This window comes from Spinacia oleracea, chromosome 6 (assembly GCF_020520425.1).
Source record: "Spinacia oleracea cultivar Varoflay chromosome 6, BTI_SOV_V1, whole genome shotgun sequence".
In the NCBI taxonomy this organism is placed as follows: Eukaryota; Viridiplantae; Streptophyta; class Magnoliopsida; order Caryophyllales; family Amaranthaceae; genus Spinacia; species Spinacia oleracea.
In genome coordinates, this window is record NC_079492.1 from 143,713,768 (window position 1) to 143,730,598 (window position 16,831).

A 16,831-nucleotide genomic window follows, 5' to 3' on the forward strand; every position below is an offset into this window, starting at 1 on the left:
CACAGTTCTCATTTTAAAATTACCAGAAACCCTAAGTTCAAAATCCTTAAAGTTCCATTTCTCTAATCATCCATGGCTGCCACTGCAACAACACCCGCTCTTCCAATGGCTTCTGATCCAGTCCCAACGAAGAAGAGTAGAAGTAGAAAAGCCCTAAAAGAGAAAAATCCATCAAGCAATGAAGCTAACATTTTAGCTGGAAAATCAGCTGACCCGTTGGATTTACCAGTATCGGTACCGGAATCTGATCCATTGAAGGAAAACCATGAGACTCTCTCTCAGCCCCGATCTGAGAAGAAGAAATCGAAGTCGAAATCAAAGGCGAAGAAGGTAGAAGAGACCAATAGTTTTGAGAAGGATTTGCAAGAAATGCAAGAAATGTTGGAGAAAATGAAGATTGAGAAGGAGAAAACTGAGGAGATATTGAAGGAGAAAGATGAGATTCTGAAGAAGAAAGATGAAGAGCAGCAGAAGCTTCAGTCGGAGCTCAAGAAGTTGCAGAAAATGAAGGAGTTTAAGCCTACTATGGTTTGTTTCTTTTTCCCCTATTTTATTTTCAGTTAAATTTAGATGGAGTGATATTTCAAATTTCTTTCTGAAACATTTTGAAGTTAATATTAGTCCCAAATTGAGTGAAAATAGATTGAAATTTGAATACTGGATTTGTTGACGTTTCTTTGAATTCTGTACTTTACTGCAATCTTCGTTCTGCAATCTGTTTCAATTTAGGGTTTGGAATTTGGGGGTGTCAGTTGTAACCTATTTCATTATAGGGTTTCGAATTTGGGGGATTTTCTGATTTTGATATATTGATATTTGTTTCAATTTAGGGGTTTTCTGATTTTTTTATATTAATTTGATCGATTGAAATCTGTTTCAACTTAGGGTTTGAATTTGGAACGTTTTCTGAGTTTGATAAATGTGATCAACTGAAATATATTTCAATCTAGGGTTTATAATTTGAGTGATTTTCGATTATTATGAAATTTATCAATTGCGATTTATGATCAGACTCTGCCCGTCTTAAAAGACAAAGAAGTAGAAAAGAAAGACAAGAAAAAGAAGGAATGCCCAGAAAGGAAAAGGCCAGCTGCAGCATATGCCTTGTGGTGTAAAGATCAATGGAATGAGGTAAAATTTTACTCCATTCTTTGACAAAATTTCATAATCCAACCTTTATCATAAGTCTATACCAATAACATTGGGGGTTTTGTGTTGTGTTTCAGATCAAAAAAGAGAACCCAAATGCAGATTTCAAGGAAGTTTCTAACATAATGGGTGCAAAGTGGAAAAGCCTCACTCCAGAAGAGAAGAAGCCATACGAGGAGAAGTACCAAGCTGAGAAAGAAGCTTATTTGCAGATTGTCAGCAAAGAAAAGCGCGAAATCGAAGCAATGAAATTACTAGAGGATGAGCAGAAGCAGAAGACTGCAATGGAGCTGCTTAATCAGTATCTTGAATTCAAGCAAGAAGCAAACAAAGAGACTAAAAAACCCAAGTATTGATTTCTCTGTTCTTTCCCCCTGTATTACTGTTTGCCTGGACTTGAATGAAGTTGTTTAACTCTTATTTTCACTTGGGTTTCTCAGGAAAGAGAAGGACCCTTTAAAGCCAAAACAACCAATGAGTGCTTTCTTCTTGTACTCGAATGAGAGGCGATCAGGTTTGCTTGGAGAGGGAAAGAACATTCTTGAGGTAATTGAATGTCCATGCATCTGGATTAATTGTCTCACTAATAGTGTAATTTGAACTAGTATCGTGACAACTAAGTTTGGATAGGAGTGAGATTTAATTAGGCATATTATGTAATTACAGGCTTCAAAGATCATTGGTGAAGAATGGAAAAGCTTGTCAGAAGAGCAGAAAAGGCCTTATGAAGAGGTTAGATTCTGTTCTGATCAGCACACAACAGTTTTCTGTTGTTTTAACTTCATTGTTAACATCGTTTTAATATCAGAAAGCAAAGGAAATCAAGGAAAAATACCAACAGGAGATGGAGGTGTACAAACAAAAGAAAGAAGAAGAAGCTGCCAGCTTGAAAAAAGAAGAGGATGAGTTCATGAAAATTCAGAAAGTTGAGGCTTTACAGCTTCTTAAGAAGAAAGAAAAGACTGACAACATCATCAAGGTTGTTTACTGACTTCAGTTTCTAAAATGAACTTTTTTTTTTGGGGCCTCTGAAGTTGATTATAATTCCATTTTATAAATGCAGAAAACCAAAGAGATTAAGAAGAAGTCAAAGGAAGAGAAAGTCACTGATCCAAACAAGCCGAAGAGGCCTGTTTCTTCCTTCTTTTTATTCAGGTATAACATATTTTCGAGCTCTCTTTGTTGAAGAGTAAAAGAGGAAGATTAGCTGGTTTATAAATGTTAACTGGTATATAAATGATATTTCAGTATGGAAGAGAGGAAAAATTTGGTTAAGGAGCGGTCTGAAACCAGTTACTCTACTGTCACTGCGCTTATTTCTTTGAAATGGAAGGTAAACAATTCTTTCTGTTAGACATTTTAAGGGGGAAGAAATGCATAATTAAAATCATTACTTATGATCAATTTTGTGCTAATCACAGGAACTAAGTGAAGAGGAGAAAAAGGGTTGGAATGATAAGGCAGCAGAGAGCATGGCAGCATACAAGAAAGAGTTGGAAGAATACAACAAAAAACAGTCTGAAGCCGGCGCTGAAACCGGAGCCAAGTAAAGGCTACAAAAGAGTCTTGATTGATGTTCAAGTGGCTCGGTTGAACGTCTTACATCGAACTTATAGAGCTTAATTGGCTTCTCCTGTTAGTAGATGGCCACATTAGAGTAACTTTTAGTAGTTCAAGTGATGGCTAATTGCTGTTTTTAGTGGGTTGTTAATTACTAGTATTAGTAATGTTTGATCAATCTATTATTGAATGAAGTTGGTTTCAAACCTACTACAACTAAGTTTTGCATAATTTTCATTATATACTCACTTGAGTTCAACGTACGTAATTTTTAAATGGCAACTACAACAAGACAAATCACACAACATGCATTTTTTTTTTAAAAAAAAAGGGAAAAGTACACATAATTTAAGATAGTCTTCTCTCAACACTATATCCTAACTTATTTAAGGAAATAAAATAGAAAATGTATTGTTTAATAAAAGATCTATATCTTGGTGGCTTGTAATATGATGACTAACATATGCAACGTAATCAGCAGCTCGATTAGTTTCTTGGTAAACATGCCGCTGAATATGTGGAATAGTAGAAGTAGATGATAGTCTACAAATGAAGAGAGTCAAAGGAGTGAACATTCGTGTGAACGTGGTCTTGTTGAGGGTGGAGACACAAAGGAAGTTGCCCCCCACACGCGTGATCACCCATCTAGTAGAAATTAATTAGACGGCATTCCATCATGTATGCATAAAAAAAAGTGGGCACTGCTCCAAGAGTCCAATTGCCTATATTCATCTGATTTTCACTTGTTTTTCTTGAATTATCTTATTAGAATTTGTTTTAGTAATAAATTTGAACTTAACTGGACTTATTTTTCTGAAATAAGTGGAAATAAGATGAACATAATAATCCAAAAAATAAATTGGCCTTAACAATAACCACAATGATTGATAAGTTGATCTTGATCTTCGTCTTGTTCCGAAGGATGAATGATCAACTTTTTTTCACTTCGACCGTCACAAGCTCCTAGAGTATTGAAACTTTGCAAGAGTTATTTGAAATACCTTCAAAATAAAACATTTAACAACCACACACGTTCAATTTTCCATCAAAATATAAAATTGGAATGTTTAGTTGTTCTATGTTCTCTTTGTCTATAATATAAAAAATATTATTAATAATTCAATTTCAACCGTTATGGTTATGGACTACTAATGTAATCCTTAAATTATAAGAAGTACCAAAATTTAGTTAAAATTTTATTGTATATATGAGTAATACGTAGTAGAATTGACACATAATTAATTACTTTGTCACCAAGCAATGGCTTGACCTAGTGAAAATGATTCCACGTTTCAACCCAAAAAAAAAAATTTACTTTGTCCACAATGTTGTATTGGTTCAATACTTCCATTGACCTATGAAATTGTGTAATGAATGTTGTCAAGGGGTTAAATTATACATCTAGATGTAAGACTATAACATTCTCTCTCTCTCTTTGACAACCTTAAGACTAAAACATTGTCGTGGTTGCCACTTGCCATGCTAATCAAACTTAAATTAATACAACCTGTGAATATTCCTAGTTGCCCGCCATACTTCATTCTTCTATATTTCGTACATCCAACTACAACAAATTCTTGACCATTTTATCAGATTGGATCATTTAATACATACAGAGTATAGCATTTTATTTTATTTTAAGTGTCTTCTTTACCCTTCAACTTTTTTAAAAAAGAATTAAATATATCTTAATCTGTTCGAAAATCAAATCAAATTCTTATAAAAAACGACTTGATGAATTTTTATTTATTACTCCGTATATGCTGAAGTATTAATTACACAAAACATCTCAAATCCTCTGACAAAATAGCTACTTTATCCAAGATACCCCATACCAAAATATATTCAAATTAGAAATATAATCAAATCACAAATACAATAAAATATCTTAGAAATGATATATTAATATTAAACTATAAAATCAAATCTCGTCCATATCATTTTTATTTACGCTCATGCCCGCCAAAACAAGATAGTCATTAACATTAAAGGAGAAAACACAGAGCAAACATTTGATGGTGTTAAAACTTAAAACAAAGATTTGCAAACCATAAAGTTTGGCATCCCTCCTCTAAAATCTAACCCCTAAACATTTTCCCGCGATTACAGTTAGCGATGGCTATAAATTGATAACCCCTTTAATCTCTCTGCTCTTCACAAATTAATCACACCAAAAACCCAAATTAGATTAGTTAAGAATTAATCTTTAATCAACCCCACTTCTCCATCACAAAACAATTCATCTTTATTCTCAAGCAAGCAAAGCATTTTTTCTCTTCTTAACTCAACAATCTGTTAATTTTTTTAAAAATTAACAGATTGTTGTCAGAAAAAGCAGCAATACAATACAGTTCTCCTGAAATCCCTTTCAGTTTTCCGCCATGCCGCCTCAAGATCCCATGACTTCGAGAGAGTACGTCGGCCAAATATCATCCTCCTCTTACCCCGACATAAAACAAGATGCCGGAGCACAATTCGTCCTCGAATCTAAAGGTATTGACTCGTGTCACATTTCTCAGTTCAAATTACACTATCGCGATATCACTATTATTGATTAGTGTCGAAAATTGGGGTAAAAAAATGCAGGAAAGTGGTGGCACGCCGGGTACCATCTGACGACGGCGATAGTGGGGCCGGCAATACTGACGTTGCCGTACGTGTTCAGGGGATTAGGGTGGGGTTTAGGCGTCTTCTGTTTAACGGTGATGGGATTAGTGACGTTTTACGCTTATTATCTGCTGTCACTTGTTCTTGATTACTGTGAGAAACAAGGTCGCCGTCATATTCGCTTCCGTGAACTCGCCGCCGATGTTCTTGGTAAGTTTTCTCTCTCCTATGTTTAATTTTGGTTTAGCGGATTTTGATTAAGAGGAATTAATGGTCATAATTAGTCCTATAATTAGTCAATGGATGTATAATTAGTGTTATTATTATGTTTCTTGAACGCTAACAGTTGAATGGCACAAATTTAGGATCATGTTTAATTAGACTTTAGTACGTTTTTGTTCGGTAAAACTAGCCATAGCGGATAGCTGTTAACGGTTGAGTAGGGGTAACTATTAAAGCAGCGGGTAGCGGTAAATAATAGTGGCATACAACAAAGCGGATGCCTAATATGAATATATGAGTGTATGGTGCGGTTAATTGCAATATTCGTAGTACAAGCTATATATTGTTTAAAACTTTACTCTAAATTTAACAAAACATTAACCGATACCTTAAACGCTACCGCTAAACACGCACACAGTGTTTGCTTAAGAGCGAGGATAGCCAATTATTACGTGTCGTACAACAGACGAGTTTAAATTTCATCGTGTATCCTCGAGGTTTCAAACAATTGAAAGTGTAACATGTACGTGGTACTAAGTAAATATATTACATGTACCCGGGTGTACCGTGCACCCTCTCACATTCTTGATAATTTTCAACCAATGTTAGCCAAGAAAGTACCACCCCTAATATAGACATATAATAATACATGTTAAGCACCCTTAATAGAGCTAATTTTTTATCATTAATTAATAAGGGTATGTTCTAATTCTAAACTTTTGTAATTAAATAATCAAAATTAGTGGTTGTATAAGCATATGATTAGTATTATAACTGTGTTTGTTTTATGGAGTTGAATGTCAAAAGTTTAGGATGAGGTTTTAATGAGAGTCTAGACATGGTGTTTGACGAAACAGAGGAAATTCAAAGATGAGATAATGGAGAGGGTGTAAGTGGGAAAACAGATAGATAATGGTTCATGTCAAATGTAACACGTCTATTTTGTAGCTTTCAATCATAAATATACTGCATAATTCATTAATTAACTCCAACTACAACCATTATTATTGTGGGTTTACATGTTAAATCTATGGCTAGTGTGTCATGAGTCTCATAACTGATGACTGTGGATGTTGGGGCGTTGGGCCTAGGCCGAAGGCTCATATCATTACAAATTTGCAAGTATATTTCATCCGTTCCATAAATATTAATATATTATGGAGTACAACATTTATCATTTTTGAATGAAATAAAGAAACAAGCTATCATGCTTAATTTTCATCATAAATAAAATCGGATTATGTGAAAGATTAGAATTGCAGTTGATTATGTGAAAGATTAGAATTGTACTTAAGCTAATTTTTGTTTAGTTGACTGAAAAAATAATTAAATATATACACAAGACAAAATCATGGCAATAATGTAATAATTATGCTATTAAAAAACTTGGGTTATTCAAATGTGTTGATTTAAGTAGTAAGTACAACCAATAATACTATAAGGAACCGACGATGAATTGATGATACTATACTATATATTGCTCATGCATGTTGAGTATAACTTAATTATGCACCTAACACAAAAGTACAAGAACAGTAATTATAAAAAGTAGGATTATAAGCATCAAGTGTTATGATTGCATAGCCTTTTGTTTGTCGTCGTCTTGGTGTTTCAATCCTTCATAGCAACTTGGGTTATTATGTGTTCTTTGGGTGCACCATGTTCATAATGCACCCTTGTTCGTAGTCCACGAATTGGGTTTTTTCCCTAATTAGTAGAAATTCATTTTATTTTAAATCCAAACGAGCATAATGTCATAACACCAAAAGGTATTTGAATGGTTTTATATGATCAAACAATCATAATAGCAATGGCTCACGGCTATAACAAAGCTATGCGTATTCCTAAGGTCTTATTGGTGGCCAGGGTATCTCTTTTCTACAGACTACATGTATTTAAATTGGATCATCACACATAAGAAATGTAATGAACTAATGATGAAACAGTTTGAGTAAGCAAGGGATATACTTAGGCTAAGCTAATTAAGGTGAGTACATGATTAATTGATTAATTAATCAGTTATACTTTAGTGTAGAATCTGAAGATTGATAGGGTGTCAAACTTAGGCAACAGAAGTACTTGATTCTTACTTTACACTTGATTAATGATTTGTTTAAGGAAAACTTGTGCAAAACTACTTTCTAATTTTCTATTTATCATCATTTAATTGTGTTAAATTGAACAAATTTTTTAATTAGGTACTCTGTAGGATATGAAATGTATGCAGTTTTTCACAAGTTTTTCGTTTTTTTGAAAAAGCTTGTCGATATGGTACTGATTTCTGAACACAAGTGCTTAATGAATTGCAATGAAATCTTATAGAAAATTGATTATTACTTGTAGCTAATGGTCTGTTCTTCTATTAGACTTATTTTGACTTATTTTAGACAAAATAAGTTCATACAAGTTCAGACAAAATAAGTCGAATAGAAAAGAGCCTAAGAATCATTGCTCATATACTTAAATATGTAATTAACCTTTGGCTTTCCGTGTATGAAAATCAAACAGGATCTGGCTGGATGTTTTATTTCGTAGTATTCATTCAAACGGCCATTAACACCGGAATAAGTATAGGAGCTATCCTGTTTGCGGGGCAATGCCTTCAGGTATATATATAGTCTGAGTAATACTTTATCCAGTTGCTATCTCTCAACTCAATTGGTACTATTTAAAGTCAACAATTGTTTTTGATTAGCTTTGATTTTTCAACATTTTTGTGCTTCTATTTACGTTGCAAGATTATTATTCTTACAAATATTTTGTGCTAATTTTTCTGACTCCTAGTCTTATATTATCACACTCACAATTTCACATCAGAAGCTGTAGCTTTCTTCTAGAAATCAGCTTTTGACATTGTTATTAATAAAACAGCACAATTTGTATTGTTAGTTTGAATTGGTCTTTGCTTTTTCTGCTTTCTGGTGATATTAGCTGAATTAAAGGGACTTTGCCATTTGACTATTGTTTTGCTTTACAAATCAATCCAAGAGAGCCTTCAGAAGAAGAGAAACACTCTTTTATCTTAACAAATATTGCAGTATATGTCTCGTGCAGTGAAGGTCTAGATAGTCAAACCTGTTGAATGTAATTACAAGTATATTATGAACTCCCAAAACCAATATGGGCTGCTGATGATAAAAGAAAATGATGAAGAACTTGTCTGCATATAGGATTTTTTAACGATTCTAAGGCCTTGTTCTAGTACTAGTGTATTATCATTATAGTTCACTTCAGTAGCATTCAGTTCAGTTCAGTTGCCTTATTTTTTTAGTTCAGTCCAGCTCAGCTCAAAAGAACACGGCCTAGTTCCACATTTCACAGAAGCAAAAACATTTTGTGTCATTTACTTATGCGGGAGATGAGGAGATCTAAATGTATAGGACAAACTTAAGAGAGTTGTTGGTTTATTCTAAAGTCTCAAAATTTTCTCTTTTCATGCTTGTTATACTTTTGACGTATAGCAAACACAATCCTTGTGTGTAATCGTGTACTTCTCTTTCCAGAAAAGATCGTCCACCTCTAAGACTGTGGTACTGGTGCACACTGATGTGAACCACAGTTTATGCTGTGGACATCACACCAGTGTAGGAGATTTCATTTGTTGTATAAGCTAATGCACATTGCAGATTAGTACACTTAAATTTTTAAAACTGCTTGATTAATGATAAAGAGTAAAGATACTTATACTAGAAGCAAATGCAGTCCTTGTAAAAACATGTAATGCAGTTTATTCTCTGAATCAGCACAATTATCGCTCTGCTTCTGTTTGTTCCGTTTGGTCATATACTCCTATATTTGTATGTGTAATGTAATATATACCATGATACTAAATTCTTTTCTTTTCTTTTTTTCGGGATGGAAGATCATGTACTCGAGTCTCTCACCACATGGCTCGTTGCAATTATATCAGTTCGTAGCAATGGTGACAGTGGTGTTTATTGTACTCTCTCAGTTCCCATCCTTTCACTCTCTCCGATACATTAACTTGGGTTCTTTGTTTTTGAGTTTGGGATACACCTTCCTAGTAGTCGGTGCATGCATTTATGCAGGTATGGGGATCAACAGACTGTTCTAAATTTGTTTTATGTTCCATAAATTCTCAGGAAACTGAACTGCTCAATACTAGACTGTTTTTCATTTCCTGGCTTATTGACATGACTTTGTAAACTTGGAAATGTTATTCCTTGTTTGTCTACACTCAATTTCCACTTAATTAAACAGTGATTTTACATAAAAATATGCAACATAATCCTTATAAATAACAAATGAGTGAAGATTTTTAAGAATAACCTGTGAAACCCTGCAGCAATGGCTCATTGGTTTATTGTACTCCGTGATTTATGTGAAAGTTATATTGAGTTTAAGGCTGAATTTGCAGCTTCCTCAAAAAATGCCCCTCCAAAGGACTATTCATTGGAATCTTCAGGGACCGTGAGTGCTTTCAATGCGTTCAATTCCATCTCTATCATAGCTGCAATATTCGGGAATGGTATATTGCCAGAAATACAGGTAAACTATTCTGCAGACTTACTCTATTCCCTGAAGTTTGCATAATGAAGAAATTAAGGTTTTGTATAGGATGATAAAAAACATGATCCTTATTACTTGTTTGGTAGGCAACTCTGGCTCCACCAGCAACTGGGAAGATGTTTAAAGGCCTTCTGATGTGCTACACTGTCATATTTATCACATTCTATGCAGTTGCTGTTTCGGGGTATTATGTGTTTAGCAACAAATCTTCTTCTAACATACTTAAAAACTTCCTGCCTGATAATGGTCCTGCTCTGGCTCCAGAATGGGTTTTAGGACTCGCGGTCATCTTCATTCTTCTCCAGCTATTTGCCATTGGCCTGGTAAACTCTACTACCATTATACCCTTTTCCTTTTCGTATTGTCTCTAAAGTGTTCAGTTTCTTTTGAATGTACTACTTACCAAAGAAACAAGATCAAATGCTTCTCTGAATCATACATGTGGGATATTTGAAAGGGTATTTCAGCGAAATTTAAGTGACTTCTTAATTATGAGAGGTTTGTATATGTAACACGTACTGTAATTAATTCTGGACAGAAGAACTAAAAGTATCAATTTATAAAGCAATGGCAGGACTAGATCACTGGCTGTTTCTTGGATAAAATGATTGAAGCAACAATTCACTTCAGATAACCAACACAAGTTGGTGGGGAACTCACCTTGTGACTTGGATATCACTGAGCCCCGTCAGCTGCATAATGTTTAGGAGTGGCTCAAGCGAAAACTTGTGTAACTGGGCTGGCTAACCTGTGATAAGTGTTAGGTGTTGGTTCAGTAGGGTATTTTCTTCTTACCTAATAAAAAAAAGTACACAAAAAACAGTTAACTTCAGATATGAGAAGTTGTTTCATGAGACATGTATATTGCGTATTAAGTGATCTATGTAACAAATTTGACAGGTTTACTCTCAAGTAGCTTTCGAGATCATGGAGAAGAAATCATCGGATACAACCCAAGGAATGTTCTCAAAGAGAAATTTGGTCCCGAGGATAATACTTCGTTCAACATACATGGTAGTTTGTGGATTCGTTGCAGCAATGTTGCCATTTTTCGGGGATATCAGTAGTGTCATAGGTGCCATTGGTTTCATACCCTTGGACTTCATTCTTCCTATGCTTCTCTACAACATGACCCATAAACCCTCAAAAACATCAGCTGTCTATTTGGTTAATATTTCCATCATTATAATCTTCACCGGTGCTGGACTTTTAGGGGCTGTTTCTTCGTTCAGGAAGTTGATTCTCGATGCCAAAGAGTTCAAGCTTTTCAGTAATGGTGTATCCGATTAATTAGTACTGGATTTTGAGGTAATTAATTAGAGCCATTTTTTAAGACTAATTGTTCATCAGATATATTAACACTTACAATTGATTTGTTTCTGATATACAGAACTACTCCCTCCATGTAAAAAGACGGAGGGAGTAGTATGCACAGTCGAGCATTTTAGGCTGTAATTTGTAGTGTCCCGCGGTATATCTTTTTCGCTAATTGTAAAGTTTGTTGAGTGAAATTTGTGTAGTTTGTGCCTATTTACTATTTAGAGATTGTTTTTTTTTTACGCAAAGAAGAAGATATTATATTATATTAAAACATGAAAGCACAATCCAATCTTTACAAAAGCTACGGGCGAGACACTATTTAGAGATTGTGATTAAGAATAATGGGAGCTGTTTTCTTTACGTACAAGTGACAAATATTGGTCCAATTTCTACTTTTTGTTTTGTTGATACTCCGTATTTTTGTGCTTTATATACGGAGTACTCATCTTTACGTACAAGTAACGTACATGAAGATGGATGTGGGCCGGAGCGATCTCCGGGTCGAGCACGTGTTATTGATTCGATCCGAGATCTTGGAATTGCTCATTCAATGAGCATTATCAATATTATTATTGAAGAAGAGGCCTCCTTGATCCTCGCTCCAAAGCCAACGCATGAGTTTGGTGCTCTCCGGTTACTGCAAAAATATTGTGCTCAATGAGGTCCCTGTACCTTCTTCTTGGAGTTAGGCTCTGTTTTGCTTGATTTTTCATATAGCTTAATTAGGCAAAAGATGACTACGCAGGCAATGATGCATGCATGTAAATTACAAACATAAAACTAGGTTATCCCTTCATGCCTATGACGATGTCTAATTTAAAGAGTTTAAAAACTCAAATCTAGCTAGATTCCAAATGGGACAAAAATTTGTCCTAATCTAATTAAGCTGATCAATCACACAATAAACTGCCCATTTATATAATTAGACAGATCGGATCGGTACCTTCTCCAACACGACACTTTGTAAAAAAAATTATCAAAACACATTTTATTTAAATATACTAAATGCAACCTACTATAGATTAGGCCATGTTGATTTTATATAAATGTAGATCGCCTTGTTCCCACCTGACACGCACCCTTGTATATTTATCAAGCTTTTTTTTGACGAGTTTGAATCTTTTCCTAAAAGCGGTCGGCTAATTACAAATATCAACCACTAAAAAAGAATGGAACGAGTAAATTGTGTGATAGAGGATTCTGATTCGTTTTTACTCTGTATTTCAGATGTCCTTTAATTATGAATAACTTCATATTGTACCTAAAAGGGTGAAATTGCGGCCTGATTGGAAGTGGCTCAAACATTGACCTGTGTAGCTGAGCTAACTAACTTGAGATAGGTGATAGATGAATCAGTAGGGCCATTTTTTTTTATCTAATCTAAAGAAAGACATTACGTACGACGTAGTAACAATTCGATCAGAGTATGTTTGTATTGGCACATTTCCCCAACTCAGGCTGTCTCCGGCAATTTGGAGGCCCTGTGCTAAATACAGATATTGAGCCCCTATAAATTTTTACGGGCAATTATTTAATGTAAAACACATAACTATTATATTTATATTGTTTTATTTATACAAAATATAGAGCCAAATTAATAATATGGTTTAACGTCTTATGTGCGATGGTTTGACAAAATTGATGAAAATGTTTGATGGACGTGAAAAAGGCAAATAAAAAAGGGGGAAGGGCGAAAAATCGAACTCTGGCCTCGGCAACCACACTTATGAGTCCTTACCAGCTGGGACAAATGTTACATAATGCATAACAAAGCAACTGTTAAATATATAATATTTTTTCTTGAGGGGGTTTAACCAACATAAATTTTTTTGGGGTCCCAAAATTTTGTGGCCCGGTACTGTAGATCCGATCGGACCTCCCTTTAGCCGGCCTTGCCCCAACTCTTTAATATTTGTAATAATCAACCTTTGTCACCTTAATTAAAATGATCAAATTAGTTGTAGCCTTGGCTTCTTGATCGAGTTGACTGCCCTAATAATAGGTGGACAGCGTTAGTTTAGAGCGTGGATTGTAGAACACTGAACACATCACCTGTAAATACTGGCGGTTCTCAGCAGTCTTATATAGTTATATGGCTCATCTTCCGGCTCATCCAAAAGAATCCTCCTATAGTCCTATGCATTAAATTAATTATCTACCAAATTCGGCTGTCAATTTGCGTAGTAAATCGAGCAAATATCACTCACGGCCTTCTCGAGTATGTAGAAATTAAAATATGGATGATTCTACGCCCTCCGTCCTTTATTGTTTGCCTCCTCGTGTACCAAACGTGTTTTTATTAAGGCTTTATTTGGTTGGGAGGAATTGGAAGGAAAAGAAAAAAAAGGGAAGGTAAAATACGGTTTCCTGTATTTGGTACAAATAATTATATGGGAAGTGGAAGGAAAGGAAGAGAATTGCAAGGAAAGCTTCTTTATAAAATTTTCACTTTCCTTTCCTCCCAAAATTGGAGGAATTTGGAAGGAAAGAGAAAATTAAAAGCTGTCAATTATATTTCCTTTCTCTTCCTTTCCTTTCTTTCCCTTAAACCAAACACAGTAAAATAAAATCTCTTTCCCTTCCCTTCTTTTCCTTTCTTTTCCCTTCCTTTCTTTTCTCTTCCTTTCCTTTACTAATAATGAACCAAATAGGGCCTAAGAGTTGGTGAGTGAATTGAGAATAGATAAAAGTGGTGAGATCCAATTAAAGTTGTCAATATCGGGATTTTATTGTCGAATCGAAAATGGCTAGCTCTTAGAATCGAATCGTAAAACCGAATCGTAGAATCGTAAGATTTTAAGTATAATCGAGATTTTATTCTCGAGTTTCATTGAAAGTGCTTATATTATAATAGATGAAAACTTAATAACTTTCTCAGCATGATTCAAATTAATTTACGAAGTTTTTGCTACTCGCTAGTCAAGCATAGTGTAGAATCGTAAGATCATATTTGAATCATAGAATCGTAAGATCTACGAATTGAATCGTGATTTTAACAAAAATGGCGAGACCGAATAATATATTTTATGCAAGAGAAAATCTATGGTCCCATAATTTTTTTAAGTAATAGAGCAATCTTTTAAGAATGGACCCACATGACAAATGGAACAAACAAAAATGGATGTATAAAGGATATACGGAGTACTCCCTCTGTCCCTTTATGTTCTTCCCGTTTGAGAAATGGTGTGGAAATTAAGAAAATGGAATTTTGTAATGATTGGGTGTAAGAGTAATGATTGAATCTAAGAGAAAGTAATAAAGTAGTAAAGGAAAGTAATAAAGAAATGAAGGAGAGAGAATATATTTTTAATAAAGTAATAAAAAAATCATAAAAGTGGGGTTGGGTGAGTGAATAGGGAAATGTGAATGAATTAAATAAGGGATGGTGGGGAATTTTATGGTAAAAAGGTATGTCCAAAAAAGGAAATGGAAAGAACATATAGGAACGCCCGAAATAGAAACGGGAAGAACAAAAAGGAATGGAGGGAGTACCATTTAGGAATTATTTGTCAAACTTCACACGTATTGATGATGTAGGTCGTCAAGTAATTTAATACTAGATTTTAGCCCGTGCGATGCACGGTTTCTATTAAATTTTTACGTTAAAATAAAACTCCTATATATATCAACTGCTATATTTTATATATTAGATTAAATTGATTTTTTTTATTTTGGATTGAATTTCATTTTAGATTTATTTTTTAATTATTATAGTGTTTGATTTTGGATGAAATTGTATATAAGAAATATTAATAATTATTTAATAAAAATATTTACGTGGCATTCGACTTTTTAATTCAAAAATAATTTTGAAGTCTTATTTTTCATTGGCCGAAACCATTAGATTTCCCACGTGGCGCTCTAATATTGGATTAATGTTTGATTTTGGATTGAATTTTATTTTAGATTAGTGTTTGATTTTGGATGAATTTTATTTTAGATTTATTTTTTAATTATTAGAGCGTTTGATTTTGGATGGAATTGTATATATTAGTAATTAATTAATTAATTTAAATATTTACGTGGCACCTAATTAATTATCTACGTGGCACTCGATTTTTTTAATTCAAAAATAAATTAGAAATCTTATTTTTCATTGGCCGAAACCATTAGTAATCCTAGGTGGCGCTCTAATAATTCAGCAAATATGCCTCCTTTATATATGTATATTAGATTCTCATACACGACCCCTTAAAGTTTATACGGTGAACAAGGTACCACGCACTAGGGCACAAAGCTACCACTCGCATGGACTGTAATTTTAGAACATATTACATGCACGCGGGTGTATGGTGCACACTTCACAAACGTTAATTCATGGACAGTAACTTTTAATATAACTGAAAACTTTTATATTTGTTTAATTGTTATTTTTATCTTTTAGAAGTGAATTAAGATGAAGGACCTTACTGAATTGGTAGCTCGCACATGTATTTCAGCCAACTTTGCCGGTCAAGCGACTTATTGGAAGTGAGTGAGGACTGAGGATTATAAGGAAATTTTATCTCCAAAGAGCTACTACCGGAGCTTGATCTCATAACCTTGAAGTTATTAGGCAAAACCTTTACCACCAGACCAAGTTTTGTTTGATTATATTTGTTTAATTAATTAATCTCTGCCAACAAAAGGTTGTAGAAAAGGGCAAGAAAATACTACTTAACATAAATGTTATAAGGCTCTAATGAAAAGAAAAAACTTTAGAAAAAGAGTATGCTTTTAAGTTGTGCGCAAAGATAGGGATAACATAGATGAAAATCCTCCTCTAGTTTTAACTTTTAAGTGTCACATTTCAAAATCGTAACTTTTATCATCTAAGCTGTTCAAGAAAAAGAAAAAAAATGCATGAAAGTTTTATTTTGTAAAACAAAGGTGATAATGTGTTACGCAGTATTTAGTTGCTTAGTACTGTATAAGACAACTCTATATTTTTGGGTCGAGATGTTTTTTGGAAACCGATGACTTAGTCCCTGTTTTATTCACCTTATTTTCACTTATTTTAGGAAAAATATTTTTAATTAAGTTCAGATAAAATAAGTTCATAAAAAATAAGGGATTTCCTACAATCTATACTAATATATTAAAAGGCGTTGTGAAAAACGTATATGTGCCACGTAGTACTCCTCTCATTATGCCACATCATCCACTCACCAAGTGTTATGTCATGGACAACCAAAAATCAATATATGAAGGTTCGAACACCAGACCTCAAGTGGGGATGGTAACTCTCTTTACCATCTTAACCAACCACCAATTGTGGTTTATCTCTTCATATAATTTATAAATAAATGATAACGTGAAGTCTAAAACAAATAAATTTTATGTGACTTTTTTAATTTCTATGGACCATTGAAAAAAAAAATTAAAGCATTATGTCAACCACGAAGAACCATGATATCATAAGTTTCATAAGCATCAACTATAGGATTGTCATACATACCTGCAT

At 33.9% G+C, this 16,831-nt stretch overlaps 2 protein-coding genes across 2 annotated transcripts; both read left to right on the forward strand.

The window, feature by feature from the left end:
- LOC110786442 (high mobility group B protein 13) lies at positions 1 to 2,925 on the forward strand. The gene is made up of 9 exons (XM_021990999.2): positions 1 to 528; positions 1,012 to 1,131; positions 1,227 to 1,498; positions 1,590 to 1,695; positions 1,816 to 1,881; positions 1,958 to 2,128; positions 2,213 to 2,304; positions 2,398 to 2,482; positions 2,571 to 2,925. Exons 1-9 carry the CDS (start codon positions 73 to 75, stop codon positions 2,697 to 2,699), a joined length of 1,497 nt encoding a protein of 498 aa, XP_021846691.1. The 5' UTR covers positions 1 to 72; the 3' UTR covers positions 2,700 to 2,925.
- Positions 2,926 to 4,664: 1,739 nt separating this feature from the next.
- Positions 4,665 to 11,523, forward strand: LOC110786441 (probable GABA transporter 2). Its single transcript, XM_021990998.2, has 7 exons — positions 4,665 to 5,202; positions 5,296 to 5,526; positions 8,047 to 8,144; positions 9,401 to 9,587; positions 9,917 to 10,047; positions 10,155 to 10,391; positions 10,969 to 11,523. Exons 1-7 carry the CDS (start codon positions 5,091 to 5,093, stop codon positions 11,356 to 11,358), a joined length of 1,386 nt encoding a protein of 461 aa, XP_021846690.1. The 5' UTR covers positions 4,665 to 5,090; the 3' UTR covers positions 11,359 to 11,523.
- The last annotated feature ends 5,308 nt before the right edge of the window (positions 11,524 to 16,831 follow it).

Bases quoted from the DNA above. Each gene is read 5' to 3' on its own strand.
- LOC110786442 (XM_021990999.2), top strand. From the start codon at position 73: ATGGCTGCCACTGCAACAACACCCGCTCTTCCAATGGCTTCTGATCCA. The intron at 529-1,011 runs GTTTGTTTCTTT...ATTTATGATCAG, and splicing joins AGGAGTTTAAGCCTACTATG to ACTCTGCCCGTCTTAAAAGA. The intron at 2,483-2,570 runs GTAAACAATTCT...TGCTAATCACAG, and splicing joins TTATTTCTTTGAAATGGAAG to GAACTAAGTGAAGAGGAGAA.
- LOC110786441 (XM_021990998.2), top strand. From the start codon at position 5,091: ATGCCGCCTCAAGATCCCATGACTTCGAGAGAGTACGTCGGCCAAATA. The intron at 8,145-9,400 runs GTATATATATAG...TCGGGATGGAAG, and splicing joins TTGCGGGGCAATGCCTTCAG to ATCATGTACTCGAGTCTCTC. The intron at 9,588-9,916 runs GTATGGGGATCA...CTGAATTTGCAG, and splicing joins CGGTGCATGCATTTATGCAG to CTTCCTCAAAAAATGCCCCT.